Source organism: Sceloporus occidentalis, unplaced genomic scaffold (genome assembly GCF_023333645.1).
Source record: "Sceloporus occidentalis isolate IW3139 unplaced genomic scaffold, rSceOcc1.0.p SCAF_8, whole genome shotgun sequence".
NCBI classification, from domain to species: domain Eukaryota; kingdom Metazoa; phylum Chordata; class Lepidosauria; order Squamata; family Phrynosomatidae; genus Sceloporus; species Sceloporus occidentalis.
This window is the reverse complement of record NW_028316988.1, coordinates 51,178,999-51,200,570: the sequence shown is the minus strand read 5'-3', so window position 1 is coordinate 51,200,570 and position 21,572 is coordinate 51,178,999. Positions and strand designations below refer to the sequence as shown.

General features: G+C 41.0%; 1 protein-coding gene across 4 annotated transcripts in view; it reads left to right on the top strand.

The window, feature by feature from the left end:
- Positions 1–2,550: 2,550 nt before the first annotated feature.
- DIAPH2 (diaphanous related formin 2) overlaps positions 2,551–21,572 on the top strand; it is a 105,331-nt gene continuing 86,309 nt past the window's right edge. For 2 of the 4 annotated variants that reach the window (XM_089536696.1, XM_089536699.1), the window contains exons 1-6: positions 2,551–2,772; positions 5,545–5,577; positions 7,072–7,248; positions 7,996–8,100; positions 13,438–13,458; positions 20,456–20,595. In XM_089536696.1, coding sequence (XP_089392822.1) covers positions 2,653–2,772; positions 5,545–5,577; positions 7,072–7,248; positions 7,996–8,100; positions 13,438–13,458; positions 20,456–20,595 — 596 coding nt within the window. In that variant the 5' untranslated portion in view covers positions 2,551–2,652. The remainder of the gene's footprint in view (positions 2,773–5,544; positions 5,578–7,071; positions 7,249–7,995; positions 8,101–13,437; positions 13,459–20,455; positions 20,596–21,572) is intronic. The other 2 variants (XM_089536698.1, XM_089536697.1) reach the window with 2 other exon arrangements.

Sequence of the window (21,572 nt, the reverse complement as noted above, 5' to 3'; positions counted from 1 at the left end):
TCGGGGCTTGGCTTTAAAGCTGCACCCAAAGCTCTCCCTCCGCACCGCCACTCAGAGGAAGATGGTCCGGCGTTTGACTTTGAAGACTCTGCCTCTGGCTCCTTCTCTGCATCTGCTGAGAAGGGCAGTTGGTACTGGGCCTGTCTCTGAAGGCTCCTCCTTTGTAATGAACATGGGCTGAATTTAACCTGAAATCTATTTATTTTGTTGAACCTAGAAAGGAATGAGAGGAGGGAGTAACGTAATGCAGGATCAGCTGAAGCCAGGTGTCAACCCTTGACTTCCTCCTCATCTTTCTCTTGGGCAAAAATGCCTGAGCCTCCAGAACAATCTTAATTGTTCCCAGGTGACCATCTGTTGGAAGGCGGACCCAAACCAACCCCCCACCCCAAATCACAGGAGTTTTTAAGAGAGAGCAAAAACCTCAGGCCTACCTGAAGGATATTGTCCAGTTCAGTCACAGGACTGATGCAAGCAGTTCCAGAGTCCCAGTCATCAAAAGGGTGTCAAGGTGTTTACTGCATCTCTTACTTTATCTCCCCACAGTATCTGCCACAGACAAAGGACAAGCATCTGCTCACTCCCTTTGCCACAAGAGGCCAGCCAATAGAGGACTCACTCCCTGTTACAAATGCCCCAGGAACAACATGTTAATGGGCTCAGAGAGATGGAGGCCCTCAGCCATGTAAAGCCCAGGCCACTGGTGAGATGTGGAAGAAAGTGCCCCAACCCCCCTTTTTTATATTGTGTTTATTAACAAAAACATATTAAAATAGCCACACAACAAAATAATAACCATGACAAGTCGCTCCTGATAAGTCGATCATAGAATTGTACTAGATGTCTGGGGAGTAAAAAGTCTCAGCTGCTGCTTTGCCTTCTGCTTGCTGACATTGGACGCTATTTAGACAAGGGAAATTGGAAGTATAATCCAATGGCAATCTGAATGCAATGATGGGGTGTATTATTGCGTGATAGACTACCACACGCAATTTCGGGCAATGGGAAGTCAGTCCGAATGCAATCATGGGGTTTAATGTTACTGCGTGATAGATTATCTCACGCAATTTTGGGCAATGGCAAGCTATTTTTGGGCAATGGGAAGTCAGTTTGAACGCAATTCAAATTCACGTACATTCACTGAACTAGAGAACTCATGTGAATGCATTTTGGCCCCTTTCTTTTCATTAGAAATTAAGAGAAATCCCCCCTGTGTGATGGAGTCCATCATCTCATCAGCATTTTGCAGACTGTCTCCAGAGCTCTACTAGAAGGGATGGAGGCTGACATTTTGTGAATTTTGGCCTGTTTTTTGCCCCCAAATGTGCTCCAATGGGCGCGAGACGCGTTTCCATCACACTCTGTGTCCCACCGGAGCCACTTTTAGGGACAGGAGAAGACATTTTAAAAACAAGATGCTTACAGGGAGCGGCTTTTCTTCACTCCCTGTTGTTAAAAACAGGCCTCTCTTGGGCCTCATATGGCTAAGGAAGGTCCAATAACTTGGTAAAAGGCCCGCAATGTCCCTTAGGAGACGCCTTGGAGCATTTTTGTGGGAACAGGTGCCATCCTCCATAGACTCTCACAGTTGCCCAAGGATTGGTTTTTTCGGAGCGGTGGGAAGGATATCTGGAAATGGCGCAGAATTTAAAAACAGCGTTAAAGACCAGTCTTTCCTTTGCAGATGATTTTGTTTTAATATGTATGTGTCTCTCCTTTATTTTACAGTGATGTGTTTTTTAACCGATGTTGTGTATTTGTTGGTGTGTTGTTAGGAGGTGGGAAAATAATAATAATAATAATAATAATAATAATAATAATAATGTTTCTTATATTAGAAATATAATAAAACATCTGCATCTGCTGCATCCACACTGGAGAAATAATCCCGTTTGATGCCGCTCGGATTGCCATGGCTCAATGCTACTGGATTCTGGGAATTGTAGTTTGTTGCGGCACCAAATGCTAAATGTCTCAGAAAACTGCAGTTCCCAGAATTCCATGGCAGTTAAATGCTACTGGATTCTGGGAATTGTAGTTTGTTGCGGCACCAAATGCTAAATGTCTCAGAAAACTACAGTTCCCAGAATTCCATGGCAGTTAAATGCTACTGGATTTTGGGAATTGTAGTTTCTCAGAGCTCTGATAGTGAATGCTATAAATGTCTCCAAGACTTCTGGGATCCTAAACCGGATTATTTCTCCAGTGTGGATGCAACCCTTTCGTTCCTGCAATCTCAGGTCCTCTCTCTCTCTCTCTTTCCTTTTTTACTTCCGCTACCCAACATTCCTTTCCATCCGGGCATTTTTCCTTTTAAAGCGCATCCCTCCCTGAATATCGACCGCTTCCGGGTTCCTAATTGGCCTCGTTCTGAACCCAGAGTAAGGGCAGCTGCCTCAGAGAGCGTTGTGCGCGTGCGCGGCGCCCTCTCCTCCCCCTCCCTCTCCCAGAAAGAGGAAAGCGACGGCTCTCCGGCGCCTCTCCTCTCTCTCGCTTTGCTGCTTGGCGCATGCGCACTCCGGGAGATTTGACAGGAGGCGTCGCGAGCGGAGCGGAAGGGCCGAGGCGGCCGTCAAGAGGGAGGTTCCGCGAGGCGCTTTAAGCCCCTCTGGAGCGTCTATGGGGCCCTGAGGGGCTGAAGGCGGCCGAGGCATGGAGAACCCGGCTGAGGAAGGGCTGGGCAAGGGGAACCCTAAGCGGGGCGGCGCCTCGGGGGGAGGCCGCTCCCCGGCTCCTGCCTCGGAGGACGAGGGCAAGAATAAGCCCAAGCTGGTGAGCGAGAAGGAGAGAGGGAAGGAAGGAAGGGAGGAAGGAGGGAAGGAGGGAGCGGTGCCGCTTCCCATTTCACCCCAAACGGTCATGCTTTTTGCACCAAGGCAATCCCCATCTGCCTCCAAATGCCAGGCTAAGGCAATCTGCCCTCCATGGTCACGCCCTCGAGGCTGAGAACTTCCATTATAGGATGATAGCGTTGGGAGAGGCCCCAAGGAGGGCCCTGATCCAGCCCAGCCCCTTCTTCTGCCATGCAGGAACTCCCAGTCAGAGCATCCCCATTGACAGATAGATGGCCATCCAGCCTCTGCTTAAAGGCCTCCAAGGAGGGAGACTCCAGCCCTCTCCCAAGATTATATATATATCCCACGGTCAAACAGCCCTGACTGTCAGGAAGCCCCTCCTAATGTTGGGCTGGGGTCTCTTTTCCTGGAGCTGTATTCGTGAGGCCAGCTCCATCACGACTTGCCTGGAAAGAAGAAGTCAGTCAACAGACCTCCAGGCAAGAAGCCCATCTGCCATCATCCAGAGCAGTGGCTCTCAACCTTCCTGATGCCGCGACCCTTTAATACAGTTCCTCATGCTATGGTGACCCCCCCCCCACCATAAAATTACTTCCATCACTACATGCGAATATGTGTTTTGCAAAGGTCTTAGGCGACCCCCATGAAAGGGTCATTCGGCCCCCAAAGGTGCCCCAACTCACAGGTTGGGAACCACTGATCCAGAGGGAGAGAAGGGCAGGCCAGCTCCAATAGGGCCTGATCAGAGCAAGAAGAAGGGCCCTCCCTCCAGTCCATCTGCCTTGGTCCAGGCCTCAGAAGGAGAGGAGATCCGCTGGACTTTTCCCCTTCCTTCCCCACTGCCATTCCCTTCTCCTTCTGCCTCATTGTAGAAGGTGGATCAAGACAATATACACACATTAAATAAGAAAGAACTCGGCAACTCCATCAACAGACAGCAGTACGACAAAACAAACTGTGGACGCTGTGCTTCAAATTCAGAGTAAAAGTTAGAAAGAGCCATTAAAGGTCTTCTGTTACTGCCTTGGAGTGTGGCTCCTTTATGAAGCCTCTTGTATAATGTCATTCCAGAAACCCAGCTGATGAGCTGGTGTCAGGCGTTATTAAAGTTCAATAGGTTCACACAAGTTGGGAGCGCTACATCTAAGGGGATTGCTGCTGGGATTCATTCAAAGGCTCACCGTCTTAAGAGGCAGCAGAAGAAGGACAGTGCCATGGATCTGTTTGCTGACTCTGGGGGGTTTTGTCAGTTACTTTTAGTGCCCCAGTCCTGGATCTCTAGAGCAGACCTGCACAATGTGGCAGTAGGTAGGGCCAGAATCACAATGGGCTAAACATCTTGGAGCCACAGATAGTTTTTAATTAATTATTATTAATTAATATTATTAATTAGAATGGATTAATATTAATCCTCCTCCTCCTCCGCCTGGCCCTTTCCTCAGGAGAAAGCCTAACAGTGGAGGAGCCTTGCCTTCTTTGTCCTCTCCCACCGTTCAGGAGAAGGCTGAGCAATGGAGGAGGCCTAAGGGGTGAGTGTTTGCCCCTCTTCCTCCTCCTACTCCTGTCCTTCTCAGAAGGAAGCTGTCCCCTCCTTCATTTCAGGGCAAGCATTCGCCTGTCTTCCTCCTGCTGCCCCCTGGCCTTCTCCTCAGGAGAAAGTAGAACAGCGGAGGAGCCTTACAGGAAAAGTGTTTGCCTCTCCTCCTCTTCCTCCGCCCAGCCTTCTCCTCAAGCTGAGGAGCCTTGCAGGGCCAGCGTTAGCCCTTCCTCCTCCTCCTCCTCCTCCTCCACATGGCCCTCTGCTCAGGAAGAGGCCAAGTAGTGGAGGAGCCTTGAAGCCATTTCACATCCTTGTGGACCACCCAAAAACCTTTGGTGGTCAGCATGTGGGCCCTGGGCCATATGTTGTTCAGGCTTGCTGCTATAGAGGCTATGGACTTGACAGCTGTTCTGATCAGCCCTGCCAGGAAGAGCCCTCTGTTTGCAACTGCCCTTGCCTTGTGAAGGTGTAGCTTTTCATTGTATGAAGGCGGAACAGTCTCAACTACTTTTGCAGACAAATTGCTTTAAAAAAATCTGCAGCAGTAGGTTCCAAATTTGTCAGTCCTTCAGGCATGGCCCTGAAGGATTGGAGCCGCAGCGAGTGGTGTCTATACACCATGCCTCCAAGTCACCAGGAAGCTGGCTGGCGTGTAATTGCCAATGCGGCTTCTGGGTGACTCAGGGACATGGCATGTCTGAACGCCACGCCCCCAAGTCAGCTAGAAGCCGGCTTTACCGTGCCGTCTGTTTAGGTCCTTAGGGACAGAGAGAAGAGTGTGACTTAAATAAGATTTCCTAAGCCTCACTGTGAATTAGTGAACAAGTGAGAGAAGAAACTTGCTAGGTTCTTTAAGTAGATTGTTCTTGTGTTTCCTACAGTCTTGAATCTCTCATTGTTTCTTAAACTTATTTCAGCATTTACATCCTGTCTTTTGTCAGTGGCGCTCAATGCCATGCATAGCTCTTTCTCTCCATCAAAGCACCCCTGACAGATGGCCAATTTATGAAGTACATTGGTGATATGTAGCCAGGAAGAAATTTTGTAGTGGTAATTTTAAATGCTTGGTTCATGAGGGTGTCAATACTCTGCTTTTAGCAGGCGAAAAAGGAGGATAGAGTGATTTTGAGACATTGACAGAAGAAATGTAATGTTACTTTTTAAAAAGTGGGTAACCCACTCTTTCTCATTTTCTTGATTTTTGAATAGAACCTACAGATTAAAACTTTGGCAGATGATGTGGTAAGAGTCTCATGTACTGGGTTTGTATTCTTTTTTGTAATGCATGCCTGCTTGTACTGCATATGAGTAACTTTGCAAAGCGAAACACTAAGAGTATGAAGTGCTCTACTGAATAATCTCTAACTTCCTATAAGGAAATGGTTCTTATTCTTGGATTTTCGTGACTATCGCTCTCAGCAATCTAACCTGCATGGCAGTTTGTTAAGGATGATGGCAGTTGTAATCCAACACCAAGTTTGAACGATTGATTTCAAGGTTCCCCGACCTTTGGTTTAAGACTCCCTTCTCCTGCATATCATATTTTCTTACCCAGTCCCTAAGGTGTTTGGACACTTTTAGTGCTGTCACTGTCACAGATGTTCACGTATAGATATCATTTCACAAAGACTGCCTTACTAAGCTGCATCCAAGGAATTCATTTCAGATAGAACTTTCTCCATGCTTCCCAAAGTAGCATCCAGTTTTCTTGCCCCTCCCGACCCTTTTTATGCAGAATGCAGTCATGACAGGCAGAAGTAGAGATTATTCTCTTCTACTAATATGCATGCATGTGTTGTTAAGAGGAATAAGAGACTGACTAAACAATTATATCTCCAGTATTCTGCTTCTTAATGTTACCTAGAACTAATGCCTACTAAGCATGTAAAAGGTTTGTTTTGAAGCAGTTTAATAGCTAACTTGTACGATGAGTGCTAAAAAGAAACTTAAAGAGTGATCTAAAGATGCTTTAAAATAGGGCTGTCATGATTCTGGAGTAGATAAATTTTCCAGTTTTGATATACCCTGTTGAAATAACCTCCATTTGTCAATCCGTGGAGAACTGGATTTTCCCTTTAAGTCCTCATGCATGTGTGTGTATGTAATCCCAGTTATATGTACTCTATGATTCTGCTAATATTTTACAGAAGAATGGAGTCTAATATTGGATGGAGAGCTGAGCATCCTCAAAAGATTGTCTTCATTTACTTTGTTTAATTCATATAGAAATGAATTTCAGGATGAAAAGTATTTTCATGAGGTCCTGGGTTGCCTCATGATTAATAACAGTAAAACTTTAGCAAACTAAGCAGTTTATTTATATTGTATAACAATTACAGTTACTTGGCTCAAAATTAAGTTTAGTGTGGAATTAGGAGATTCAGAATTTATGATGACTACACATAGTCCTGATTCTAGGTGAGTGATACATACCACATTATGTGCCTGAATATTAGGTTGCCTTATTTGGCTTAACATTGCATTGGATTTAATAACTTACATTACAAATTGTATATTGGAAAAAGGTGGCATTTCCAAATGGAGCAGACCCATTGTTAGATTAAGCAAAGCCAGTCAGTCAGTCAGTAATTTATTTCAGCCAACAAGCCATCAACATCAAAGCATTAGTTGCACAGTCTCAGAACTGTAGTTAAGGTTTGATTATCTTTGGCATGATTATGTTTCTCTTCCACACCAGCACTTAGATAATAATAATAAATATTATTTTTTTTGCAGCGTGACAGAATAACCAGTTTTAGGAAATCAGGTGTCAAAAAGGAGAAGCTTCTGATTCAGCACCCCATTGATTCACAGACTTCTATAAATGAATTGCCAGTGGCTCAGCCGCTGTTTGATGAACGCTCAATGAATTTGTCAGAAAAAGAAGTTATGGATCTATTTGAAAAAATGATGGTAAGGTTTTTGCTCAATACCCTTTTGTGTTATGAACAATGTATTTGCTTTTTGTACTATGAACAGTGTAAAAAGTGATACTTCTGTGAGTTTTCCCAGTGCTTTTATAATTATCAATTATTAATTCTCACTCCAAGATGAATGCAGGAAATCATGATGAAAGGGAATAATATGCGTTAACACCGTTTTGGTGAACCTATGGCACATGTGCCACATTTGGCACATGGCCTAGTTCGTGAGGGCACGGCAGCCACCAGTGGACTATTTGGGAGGCGGGGCGGGAGCATGTGTGCGCACGTGCATGGCCCTACTCCATGTACCATCCCAGTTTGCCCTCTACAACCAGACCATAGCAAGGAGAGGCAAGCAGGCACGTGTGGCGGGCCATCCCTTTCTTGCAGCCTAGCTGTCCAATGAAGAACCAAACCCAGCCCATTCTTGTTGGAAGCCCCCCGCCCCCAAACGAGGCAAGAACCGTGGGGGATGCCATTTTGTTCTTGTCCTTCTCCTCTTGGACTTGGGGCTGTGTGTGGTATGACTTCAAGTCTTGGAAATTTTGTATTCTTGCCCCGACTGTAAATGAAAAGCACTTGAGATGTGCATTAAAACCATTCTTGTAAACTATATAACATGGGATAATAATATCAAATAGCCTGTTTGTTTTAAGCCATTCATTGTTGCTCTCTCCTGAAACTGTGAAATAATAGTCCAATCTTAGTAATATTATAATCATTTTCTATTTTACAGGAAGACATGAACTTGAATGAAGAGCGAAAAGCTCCTTTACGGAATAAAGACTTGACCACAAAACGTGAGATGGTTGTCCAATACATTTCTGCAACTGCCAAATCTGTAAGTAGTAAGTCCCCCTCCACCCACCTCAATATAAGTGAGACTAATACTCTGAACATCACCTCCAATTTTCAATTAAAATCTTCAGTTTTCTGCTTCACTTTATTCTTCTTAGAGTACTTACAAATATTCTTTCATAAAATCATTTATGGGTTTAATCCTTAATTAGAATGTATTACATATCTATCCCACAACTGCTTTTTAGTGTGAAACATGCTTCTTTCTCAAACCAATAAATACCCTAAGCCCATTGAGCCAGAATAATTTTCAAGGTTTTTCACATACTTTTGCACCATGGATAGTACTAATTTAAAGATAATTTATAGCTGTTTTAAAACAAAGTATGAAATTATGAACTCTTAGATCATATTATCTGATATTGGTTGATGTTCTAGTTTCTGTACTATTGTAGAACTGGGACCAGGGATCATATCCTCACTTCTGTGCATGCAGTTTACTTTTAAGATCAATTCATTTCAAGAATAGTTCCATTATAGATACTTTACTCCTGATACCACTTCAAACTGCTATGGTTTACCTGGTTCTTTGAATCCTGACAAATACATTATTTTTACGTACTGATGTAATGAGAAATGATAAACTCATTAAAATGTTGTATCATTTCAGTGATGTAGTTCCCTGAATTGTATGTGATGACTTCTAATCCTTTCCTTTCTGTGAAGATAACTGTTTGCATTTCAAAAGCTTGTTACAATAAGCAGGCTAGATTTTAGACTTTGGAATTCCATAATAAATCAAGTTATAAAACCGGAAATGCTGTATTTTAAGCCTCTTCAGTTTTGTAAAGTTGAAGGCTTTCATGGCTGGCATCCATAGTTTTTTGTGGGCTTTTGGGGCTATGTGGACGTGTTCTAGAAGAATTTATTCCAGACATTTTGCCTGCATCTGTGGTCCTGAAAAACACCAAAATCAAGACTCAGCACATGCAAATGAACATCACCGAGGGTCAGGGGGTTTCCCAGAAGACAATGAATCACTAATTAAATAGACACAAATCCTCATTGTATATTCTCCCACCCTGAGGACTTGCCATTCACCAACAGACCAACACACAAATTAACATGTATATCACTTCCTCTCAACCAAGGGTCACATAGTATATATACCCCATACACCTCTATGCCACTGTTCTCTGAAGACGCCAGCTACAGATGCAGGCGAAACGTCAGCTTTCACTTACCCATGTCTGAAAAAGTATGGTCTCTCTAGGCATTTCACTATCCATGGTAAGTCTGTGATTATATCTCCCATTGAATACAGGGGTCGTATTTTATTTCCATGTGTAAAAAGTTGAGGTTTTTATTTTAATATAATATTAATGGTTTTAATTTTCAGCTGTTGTTTCCACTGCATTGGATAGCCCTCCTGCAGCGGTTCAGGAAAACACCTGAAGTCGATTTCTAATCCATTTGTACCTTTTGCTCTTATGACACTCCTTTACAATCTGACATTGAATGTCTTCATACACTGTAATTTGTAGCACTATCAAAACAGGCTAGCTGCATATTTTAAAATTTGTTTTGGTATCCAAGGGCAGAAATATGTTTCATGTGATAAGTTAAATTAGCCACAAAGCTAATTCCAGTATAATTAGAGCATTGCTTGGTTTTTACTTTGAAATTCTGATGAATCTTCACTCAGTTTTGTACACAAGTTATTGTTTGTAGTAAAGTGCTTTGGGAAATGCAGGCTTGTATATTCAGTACTGTTTTTCAACCTAAAGACAGAAATATAATCTGAGTGTGAAATGCAGATAACAGTACATGAATAACCATGTATTGTGTTTAAAATTAAGTAGAGAATACTTTATATACTCATGTATAAGTCTAGAAATTTTAGTCAAAAATTGACCTGAAAAACATGAGTCGACTTATCCACAGGTCAATGTATATACTGTACTTTAACTCTTATTTAAAAAGGAACGATGCTCTGGTGGAAAGCAAGAGCATAATATGTCCTGAAATCATTGATCCCCCCCTCCCCAAATTCTCTCATCCATCCAGACTTTAGTGTGAGCACAAACAGTTGTGCCTGCTGGAATTTTGTAAGTTGTTTGGCACTGTTTTCCTTGCTTCATCCTTTAGGTGCTTTGTCACATGCCCCTAAGTTTTACCCTTGACTTATACACAGGTCATATCAAAATCCATGATTGTGGCCTCAAAACCTACCCTCGATTTATACATGTGGTCGACTTATAGTCAAGTATTTATGGTAAAATTATATTTATATTTGAAATAGAAGGGAAAGAACCCATGAAAGAACCATAAATGCGCATAGCTGGAAACCTGTACATAGTGTAACACTTAAAACACACAATACAATATTTATTTGTAATAGCATGCTTTACTATTTATTCTGTTAAATGCCACAAGTGATACTTTTTTAAACCAGATACAATCAAACACACAGATGCAATGTATGCTTCTAAAAGATTTAGAGTTTTAAAGATTTAGAGACATTACATCCTGCATTGTGTAATGTAGACATCCAGTTCATAGTGTCATAAAAATAAAATCTAGGATTATAGGATGAATTAACGCTTTATCTGCATTTAGAAGTATTATTGGTAAGACTAATTTAAAGGTTTTGAAATAATGTTTGGAGTGTGTCGGAAGCGAATCTCAGACAAAAATTTTAAAAAGTGATGTATGCTTTCCACTTCATCCAAACTGTCTAGAAGAAAAACAAGTACAAAACCTTTCCTATAATGAGCTGCTTATTAATTTAATCATGCTCATTTTAAGACTTGTTGGTAGTTATGTGCCATCAAGTGGCTTCAAATTATGTCAACCATATGAATAAAAAATCTTTAAGATACCCATTTTAACTGCTTTTTAACTTTTTTATTATCTGTTGTTTTAACTGTATTTTGTTTTAGCATAAATTTTAAACTGCCTTGAGTCCCAAATTGGGAGAAACATGGGACAAGAAACAAACGAGCAAAAACAAAAAACAGTCACCCACTCAGTTTTCTTGGTAAAGTAGTGAACTGAATCCTTGTCTCCAGAGGTGTATGTATATAATGGGAACTGAGCATCCATGGATTATGATATCCATCGATAGGAGGGGGGCCTGGAACTGAATCCCAGTGCATAACAAGGCCCCAGTGTAACTGCTACCAAAGTCTTTCAAGCTCAGTTCTTCTTCATATTCTCTGTGCCTAGTGGGCTAAGTGGGTCCATGCCTGTGCAGAAAGTTCTAGAGCTGAGTAGCTTGACAGAAAGACTGCCCCCTCCTGTCTACTGTACATGACAGAGCCTGAAAATCTATCTCCTTCTTAATTTCTTTCGTCTGTCACCAGCGCAAGTCCCTTTGTCAGATTTTATCTTCCAGTTAGTCTGACATCAATACAAAGAAACACTCTAGAGCAGATCATTCCACAGAGAGTCTGTGAACAGTTAGAAGGGAATCCCATAATCACAAAAAAGTCAACATGGGTTTCTGAAAAACAAGTCATGCCAGACTAATCTGAACTCTTATATGGATAAAATTACCAGCTTGGTAGATAAAGGGAACGGTGTGGATATTGCATATCTTGATTTCCGGAAGGCCTATGAAAAGGTCCCCCATGACACCCTTGCAAACAAGCTAGTAAAAGGTGGATTAGACAATGCAACTGTTAAATAGATTTTTAATTGATTAAATTGATTTTTAATTGACCAAACCCAAATGGTGCTCAGCAATGGCCCCTCTTCGTTCTGGGTGCCATAGGGTTCTGTCCTGGACCCAGTGCTACTCAACATCTTTATCAGTGACTTAGATGAAAGGATAGGCAGCATGCTTATCAGATTTGCAGATGACACCAAATCAGGAGGAATAGATAATAAACCAGAGGACAGGATCAAAATTCAAAATGACTTTCATAGATTAGAAAGCTGGGCCAAAGCTAAAAAAATGAGTTTCAACACAGAGAAATGTAGGGTACTGCACTTAGGGGGGAAAAATGAAATACTTAGATATAGGACGGGGGGCACTTGGTTTAAGGAGACTATGTGTGAAAGGGATCTAGGAGTCCTAGTAGACCACAAGTTGAACATGAGTCAACAGCGTGATATGGCAGCTAAAAAGGCGAAGTGATTCTAGGCTGTATCAATAGAAGTATAGTGTCTAGATCGAGGGAACTATTAGTGCCACTTTATTCTGCCTTGGTTAGTCCTCACCTGAAATACTGTGTCCAGTTCTGGGCACCACAGTTCAAAAAGAATGTTGAGAAGCTGGAGCGTGTCCAGAGAAGGGCAATCAAAATGGTAAAAGGTCTGGAAACCATGCCATAAGAGGAGTGAATTAGGGAACTAGGTATGTTTAGCCTGGAGAAGAGCAGGATAAGAGGGGATATGATAGCCTTGTTTAAATATTTGAAGGGATGTCATATTAAGGATGGAGCAAGCTTGTTTTCTGCTGCTCTAGTGAATAGGACCTGAAACAATGGATTAGGAGGAACGTCCTGACAGTAAGGGCTGTTCAACAGTGGAACATACTGCCTCGGAGTGTAGTGGAGTCTCCTACCCTGGAGGTCTTTAAACAGAGGCTTGATGGCCATCTGTTGGGGATGCTTTGATTGAGATTTCCTGCATGGCAGGGGGTCAGAATGCATGGCTGCTGTGGTCTCTTCCAAGTCTATGATTCTATGATTTCTGTCATTTCTGGTTTGTCTTTCTTTCGCTATTGTTTCATCTCCTACATTTTCTGACCCATTTGTGTGATTCATAGAGACCATGATGAAGAAGGACAGCTTGCTTACCTGTAACTGTAGTTCTTCGAGTGGTCATCTGTGAATTCACACAAACCCACCCATCCTCTCCTTAGGTTGAGTGCTGCACATATTTCCTCAGTATACTGCTGTGTGGCATCCATTGGAACTGGGGAGCATGAGTGGAACTGCTAGGGGTGTATATTAGGTGGGCAGAGCTACAGCCAAAAAGTTTCCCCTAGAGATTCTAAAATGTCTCTGCACTGGTGCAGAAAAACCCATTTGTGTGAATTCACAGATGAAGAACTACAATTACAGGTAAGTAACCTGTGCTCATTGTGTTTGCATGCACTAATATACTGTACAGTGTTTCTCTAATTAAGTAAGTCTTCATTTTTCTATCTTAAAAGGTTAGGGATACATAAAACTAAAATGCACTTTGAAATAGCTGCTTTATAGCTTGCTGAGATGGCTTTATGAATATTTTCAATGTCATGAAAAGTATTTTTTTTAACAGCTACTAACAACTAAACACTTGATTATTTGTGTGGACTGCTTCAGCCTACTCATTTTATTCTTTTCTTATTTTTTTGCTATCACTACTCTTGGTTGGTCACTGCATGCAGATTATTGGAAGTAGAGTTCCGGTGAGTATGAACATAGTTTGCTATAATTTGCAAGTGCATGATTTGACAGTAAGAAAATTTTTGAAGTCGTTGGTAATTGCTGCACATTATATTGACCTATTGCACGTCTGTTTAATGTGGTTTGGCAGACATATGTTTTTACTATAATTCATATGAAAATTTGAAGAAAGCTTTTAATGCCATAATTGGGGGTAAGGATGATGATCAAACTGTAGAGTATGATGGAAGTAGTTTCTGTCTCCCCTAAAATGTTTTTTGCAGATTCCAGAAATGATGATATAATATGGTAGAACTGAATTCCCTATATTGCTGTTAACTGGTTTGTGAAGTAAATGGTTCACTTTATTGAATTACAAGTTTTATCTAAGCAACATGTAATGAAGCTGGCTAACTCCACATCTTGTTACCTAGTCATATTTCACGCTTTCAAACCAGAGCTCTTACCAAATACTATAATCTTTAACTGGGAGCAGACTGTCCTCCACCCAGATATCTTATTGGATATTTTTGTTGCAATGGGAATTTATACTGGACCAAAACAAAGATATATCATAGTAATATATTTTTTTTGCTGACAATGTTCTTCCAGAACATATATGGTTCAACACGCCTCTAAGCAAAACATTGTGTTCTGAATATTTTTCTTTCTTATTCTGATGTATCAGTTCTCTCACAAAAATAATGAAATTAGTTTTTTTTCCCTTCATTTCTTTGAATTAATAAGGTAGGGAATAGAGATTTCCATTTTTGCCTGACAAAATATTGGCCTTGGCATTTGGGGTATAATTTTTGTTGGGCTTCATGCAGAATTCAATTTTATTTTCTTAGCCTAAGTGCTCCTAAAGTAACTTGCAGTGCTCCTAGTTGTGACTATCCGCTTGCAGTGTTTGAGCTAATGTGGTGTACGTTCATAAAGGATAATTTGGAATACCTCTCCTGCAGATTCTACAATACCATTTTTCTTCTGTGGTGTGTTGACAGTGTAGAAATATAGACAAGGATCTACACATAAAAAACATGGGTGATGGCATTTTGTTCAGCCAGATATGCACTCTTGTAACTTTTGAGAGTTGTGTTTACAGTTGTTAATGACTGAACTTGACAGCAAAAACCTACCCATTAAGCCAGGTAGAGCCCCAGTCAAAGGGTTTCTGGGGTGCTGCAGATTGGGGAGCTGGGAAATTATAACTACAGCTCTCTCCATGTCATTGGGTGGATTGAGAAAAGCAGTTGTAGCAGGAACTTGAGGTGCCTCAATGCTTAACTCATTGTGCCCTGTGCAGTGGTGTCATTTAAAATAATTAGCAACTGGTTCTGTCAATTTGTTTTGGACTACATGTATAAATGTGTCCTGCCACTTTGGGACATTTGCTGCCTCCTTGCCGGGATCTCAGGAACAGGTGATGTTGCTCTCCAATCACTGTCTGGCCAGTGTTTTCTCCAGCACCTTATCAATAGCCATGCTGGACAGTGAGGTGCTTGGTATATCATTTTCCCCAATCTCCCCTATGGCTCCAGAGGGTTCAGTTTTCCCTATTTTTCTTTGTAGTCTCTGTGCCTTACACAAGGGGCTTTCACACTTGTGAAGAGACCCCAATAGAATGCTCTAGAGCTGAATAGCTTGGCAGGCACCTCTCCTCCACCTGCTTACAGCACATGTTCTAGCTCGCCAAACTATCATCCTCTGTTTTCTTTTGTCAAACAAATAAGTCACTCTCTTGGTGTGCTGTAGTGTTAGATACCATTTTTCCTTTTTATTTCATCTATTGTCTATTCTCCTCCGGAGGTTTTTCTTTTTCTTCTACTACCACCCACCCACTCTCTCTTTCTTTACTTCATGACTCCTCCCTTTTCTTTCCCTTCATCTCCTAGGGCCTCTACTTCCCTGTTTAAATGCTGCTCCACCTGTGGATGCAAAGTTTCTTGGTCAGGTGTTCATTTGGAGTGTTTATTTTGCCTCGGAGAGGAACACGTCACCAGCATTGCTGAATCTGCTGGCGTTTTACTAGCAAAGCTATTAAAAACTGAGCTTCTTGCCTGAATATTGATCTTTGGAACAAGTGTTTCCAACTCTTGGAACAAGTGGCAGCTAAGAATTCATTCTACAATGCTTTATTAAATTACAGGAGTAGCCAAAACTTTCTTCTGCAGCAAAGATGTAAAGACTGACAACTTTTTTTTTTGACTGACAGTTTCAGTATCCACTATAGGAACTTTGGTATCATTGACAGGAATGTTTCACACAGACAGTCTTCTGCAGTATCAGTTGAAGGGTGTTGTTGACAAATGCTATTACTGCTCATTATCTGAAAAAGTCCAAATATGAGCAGCATGCTTTGGAAAAGACCAGTCAGAAGAAATGTCATGCCTTTGAGGAACTGGGATCAGTTTCGGAACTGAAAAAAGAAAAAAAGATAGTGAAGTGGACTGATAAGGCTATTTATGAAGTCCTGGAGTCATGTCTCATGATGTCAGCAGTGGAACTTATCAAATCAGTGTCAGCTGAAGTACAATCCCACACAATATCAGTACCAAATATTCCTGCAACCTTGCAGTCTTGCCTACCATTTCATTGTAATCTTTCTCAGTTCCACCTGCCATTTCAGATCAATGAGTTTTTCTCCACCACAGGCAATCAACTATTACCTCTCAGTTTGTTTGGCCTCTGACCATTGTTCCATCTCCTCAACATGACACATTGCCATCCTATAAGGAGGGATTTTATTCTACATCTTGATTACTTTTGGTCTGATTCCAGTTGTAGCCACAGCACTACTTGTAGTTACAATTTCTCGCTCTGGTGACTCCATTGCCACTACGTTCATTCAAGTGAAGCTGATGAGGGAAATGGTGCAGCTGGGGTGGGGTTCTCTCCGTCCTGGACTAGGATATCTCACGCTACAAACACTGGAATTGAAGTGGGTTTAGCGACAGGACAATGATCCAAATTGTTAGTGGGGTAATTGATAATCTAATCCCTTCTCCTGTGGTGACTTGACAGACCCTCCATCAAGATTTTTGTAAGTGAGTCTGTATAACCCAAGAACAATGGTATTTCAAGGCACTCCTATCTATTCCCACTTTCCCCATCAGCCCCTGTCCCTCACATAATAGGAATTGGGATCTTTTGACCTTACAAAGTTAAAGCTCCTTTCAACTCGGGGACAACAGATTTGGGAGACCAGAGTGATCTAAGTATAGATATCAATTTGGGCAGTCCCCCACAGCAGGGACAACACAGATGTAACATTAACAACAATGTCAACTACTCAGGCAACACATGTGCAAATCTCCTCAGGCCTGACTCTTTGCCCTCACTGATGGGAGGAAGACTTCATTTCTTTGTCCGCATCTGGGAAGATACCACCTTAGACCAGTGGTTTTTAAACATTTGAAGGAGGGTAACCTAATCCATTTTTACTTCTTCTCAATTTCTTTATTTGTTCCCCAAAATCAAAAAATGAATATAAAATTATCTGGTACAGGAAGATACTCTACATCTTGTTGACATAGGGACTACTGAACCTGTTCCATCCTCTCAGAGAACAAATGCTGTAATTCCTTATTTTTTTTAGTTCCCCAAAAGATCAAAACTGGAGGGTTATTTTGGATCTAAAATCAATCAGTTGATGTGTGAAGTAGTTCCAAATTCCAGATGGAGAATCAAGTAAAACTGTCAGGCCCTGGTATTTTCTTGTGTTTCTTGATCTTTTGTAGACATATCTTCACATTCCAAATTACTACGCGCACAGAAATATTTGATATTTCTGCAGTCACCATTCTGATCAATTCTGATTCTAGGTATGGGAAATCTTTAACTATTTTAATTTCATTGGCCCAGAGAGACTGCCGCTGGGGCCAAAATTAGGCTTCAGGAGAATGGAACAACCACATGCTCCCGAACCCTAGTACGTGCCAGCAGTGCCATCATGGCTCGGACCCATCCACATGGTGGCCGCCATGATGACACATGTGCCACGCAGTGTGCAGATGTCACTGGCAGGAAGTGGCGTCATGGCGGCACCCTTTCTCGTTTACGGCGCCGCAAAAAAGAAGCTTGGTGGCTGTGGCAACGATGCAGGGTGAAGACGAGTGGTATGGAGGCTGTTGAACCCCATAGTCTTAAGCTGAATTTATGTATTTCTTCCATGGTCATTATTTGTTCTCTTTATGTTCAGCATTCAGCCTGCATTTGTGCTTTCTTCTTTGACTTTCTTTAGTAACTGTTTCGAGTCTGTGATGTTTTCCACTAGTAATATGCTGTTGTCCACATATCTAAGATTGTAGATGTTCCTTCCTCCTATCTTTACTGCTCCTTCTTCTGAGTCTAAACCTGCTCTTTGTATGACATTTTCTGCATAGAATTTAAACAAGTATTGTGATAGAACACACCCTTGCTTGATCCTTTTGACAATTGGGAATCAATCTGTTTCTCAAAATTCTGTTCAACCAGTAGCCTCTTGTCCTATGTACAGATTTATCATCAGGACTATCGGATGCAGTGGCATTCCCATAACCTTTAGAGGAGGCCTACACAACATATGTCCTGAAAGCCACATGCAGTCCACCAAAAGATTTTGGGTGGCCTGTGACAATGTGGAATGACTTCAAGGAGAAGGCCAGGCAGCAGAAAAGGAGAATGGGCAAATGCTTGCTGAGCAAGACTTCTTCACCAACTGACCTTCTCCTGAGGAGGAGGCCAGGTGGTGGCAGAGGAAGGTGGGAAAATACTTGCCTTACAAGGGCCCTCCACTGCTAGGCTTTCTCTTTAGTAGAAGGCTGGATGGAAGATAAGGATTGATGAACACTTGCAATGCTCCTACGCTGCTTGCCTTTCTCTTGAGGAAAAGGCCAGGCGGAGGAGGAGGAGGAGGAGGAGGAGGAGGAGGAGGAGGAGGAGGAGGGAATTAGTATCAATAATGTTAACTATTTTTAATTAATAATTATTAATTAATATTTAATTAAAACCTATTGCAACTCAAATAAGTTAACCTATTTTAATTCTGGTCCCTTCCTACTGCCAAGTTGTGCAGGTCTGCTTTAGAGCCATCCATAGGTTTTTGTGATCTATACAGTCAAATAATTTGCTGTATCTGTAAAGCACATGCTGATCTCCCCCCTCTAGAATTCCTTTGTGTGCTCCATTGACCATCATATGTTTACAGTGTTAGTCCCTAGTGCCTCTTCCTTTCCCAAAACTCACTTGGACATCTGGATATTATCTCTCCATTTATGGTTTGAGTTTGTGTTGTAAAATTTTGAGCATTATTTTGCTTGTGTAGATTACTGCTATGTAAATTCTGTAGTCTTTTATATCTCCTTTTTGCTGTATTGAACCATAGAATCATAAAGTTGAAAGGGTCTAAACAAGGCAGCGCACAAAAGACATCACTGCGCTGCTCCAGGGCGCTAATGGCACCTTGGCAGTGGCACGGATGTCCCTTCCTGCCTGTCTGTACTGGGCCATACCCAGCTACCTAAGGCTCTCCTCATAGAGCATAACTTCCAGACTCTTGAGCATTTTGGTCACCCTCCTCTGGGCATGCTCCAGCTTCTAAACATTCCTTTTGAATTGTGGTGCCCAGAACTGGACACATTATTGCAGGTGATGCCTAACCAAAGCTGAATAGAGTGATGCTATTAACACCAAATATATTTCTCAAGTCCTTTTTCTAAAGCCACATTAGCTTGTATATTTAACATAATTAAACTATGTAAAATCATCATACATTTAGCCAGCTATATAACCACTCATCAACAACTAACAACATATGTTTACCTGCTTGTTTAGCATATATAACCAACCTGCATTTCCCCTCCAAATGTAATACAAACCAGTTTTCACCTACCATATCAGCTAATAGGAACAATGTATCTTATCATCATGAATGAATAGCTATGTACAGCTATATATATCAAAAGCCTATACATGTCAACAAATATATCAACAGTTCTACACAAAGCATCAGATGACCAGGTTTGTATCCATTACATACCAGTTAGCACACATGTCAGTCAAATTACATATCAATTGGCACACCTGATGTAAGCTTTTCTTTATATTGTTATAAAACAAAACATCCAAGTGAAGCATCATGACGCAGTATCATATCTTCCAGTTGAAACTATAAATGGTATAATACCATACATCACAGATGGATCATATCCAAGATACATGGTTCCCCAGCACAATAACCATGGCAGGATTAGCCCAATCCTGACACACACTTAGCTGTGTGGTACATTGGCTGTGGTTTGTTCTAAAATTATTTTTAATGCTTGAAAAGGATTATGCTTCAGGTGCACATATGTCAGTTGTCTATTGCTTAAAATGTAAATTTATATAAAATGTAAATATATATTTGATTGCAAAGAGAGAGAGGTTGAGGAAAAGTTTTGCTGCAGTTTACTTCCATTCAGAGTTTATGCCGTAATAAATTCGTTAATCTTTCTCAAGGTTCCTCAGGTTTTATTAAGGTTCCTCAGGTTTTGCTTTTTTTACTATTTTTTGACTCTGAAAAAGTATAACAAGAATTATCATCATTGCCATTTATAACCCATCTGACCTTTATACCTTAATAGATCACAAGTAGGCTCCAAGATCGTGCATTCATCATCTTCTTTTTGTCACGTTTTGTTCAAGGATTATACTAGTAGCCACCTTAACTGCAATTAGAAGCTTCTTTTCAAAAAGACTGAAAGAGTTTTCACTGGTTTTTAATTCTTCACTTAAATTGTTAACATTGGTGAAGAAGTAAACATGAGAGAAGCAAAGGTCATGGGAATGAACTGCACTATTTAGCATCCTACTCTGTATCCTTGAATCATGATTAAAGAAGTATTGTGTCTTCATATCACCTGTGATGCCATGCAGGAATTTACTGATAAAGAGTGAAACAGAATATGAGAAAACAGCCTTTTCAGCTAATATGCATACAGTAACTCAGTCATTTTTATATGTTTTAAGACTAACATTTTATTTTCATCTTCTCTTAAGGGAGGCCTGAAAAATAGTAAGCATGAGTGCACTCTGTCTTCCCAAGAGTATGTCCATGAACTACGGTCAGGTATTTCAGAGGAAAAACTTCTCAACTGCTTAGAGTCCCTGAGAGTCTCTCTAACAAGCAACCCAGTCAGGTACATGCGATAAATTATTATCCAAAGAAATTGGAAGTTGTGTTTTGTAAAGTAATATGTATTACAAAATGAATATTTGCAGTGTTTACTATATTGAAATCAAAATACAACAGGAAAGGAGAGTTTGTTTTTTCTTTTAGAACATGTTTGAAAGATAGGCCTTTTGATTTGCAGGTGTTAATCCAAACGTCTTTGGTGAATAAATTATTGTGACAGAAAACTGCCTGTAGGGCAGTTGGGGTTTAGGTTCCCAGATAGGGAAGAATAAATTTTAATAGGACAAAGGAAGTCCAAGGAAATCAGTTTAAGGAGATCATTTCCTTGAGTAGTAGAGAGCTAGTGAAGTGAAGGTTCAGATCCACAGTGGTTCTGAGGAATTGTGACTTATGTATAAAGTCTAGGATTCATAGGACCCATACTCCTAATGAATTAGCTATAAGGAACATGTGTAAAAACAAATATAATACCACTGAAATATATCTGAAATTATTGAAGTAACTGAAACAACATTATCAAAGCAATAGCCGTTTTGTAACCATAAGCATTAGGAACTATCTACTAAGGAATGTAACTTCCTAAGTTCTTGTTGTAAATAAAACCTATTTTTCTTCTTGTTCACAATCTAGTGGCTGAAGAGATTACTTAGTAACATCAATATAAACATGCTACCAAGTGTCTAAACATGTTTATTAATAAAGAGGTATAAATTGTAAGGTTAAGTGTGATAGGACCCAGGGTAGATATGTAGTTTAGGAGGGGAGAAAAACTTGGAACTACTACTGAGGAAAAAACAGGTGAGGAATCCTGTATAACCCGGAAGACTGGATCTCCATATATTATTTGGTGGGAGCTAGTAGCTGCCAGATATTGGTGCAGCTGTTGGATTTACCTGTTGCACTTTAGGAAATCTGTATTTTGGCTTCCCTGTGAGTTATTGTTTGTGTATGTAGAGGTTTACTATATGTCTAAACTCTTGG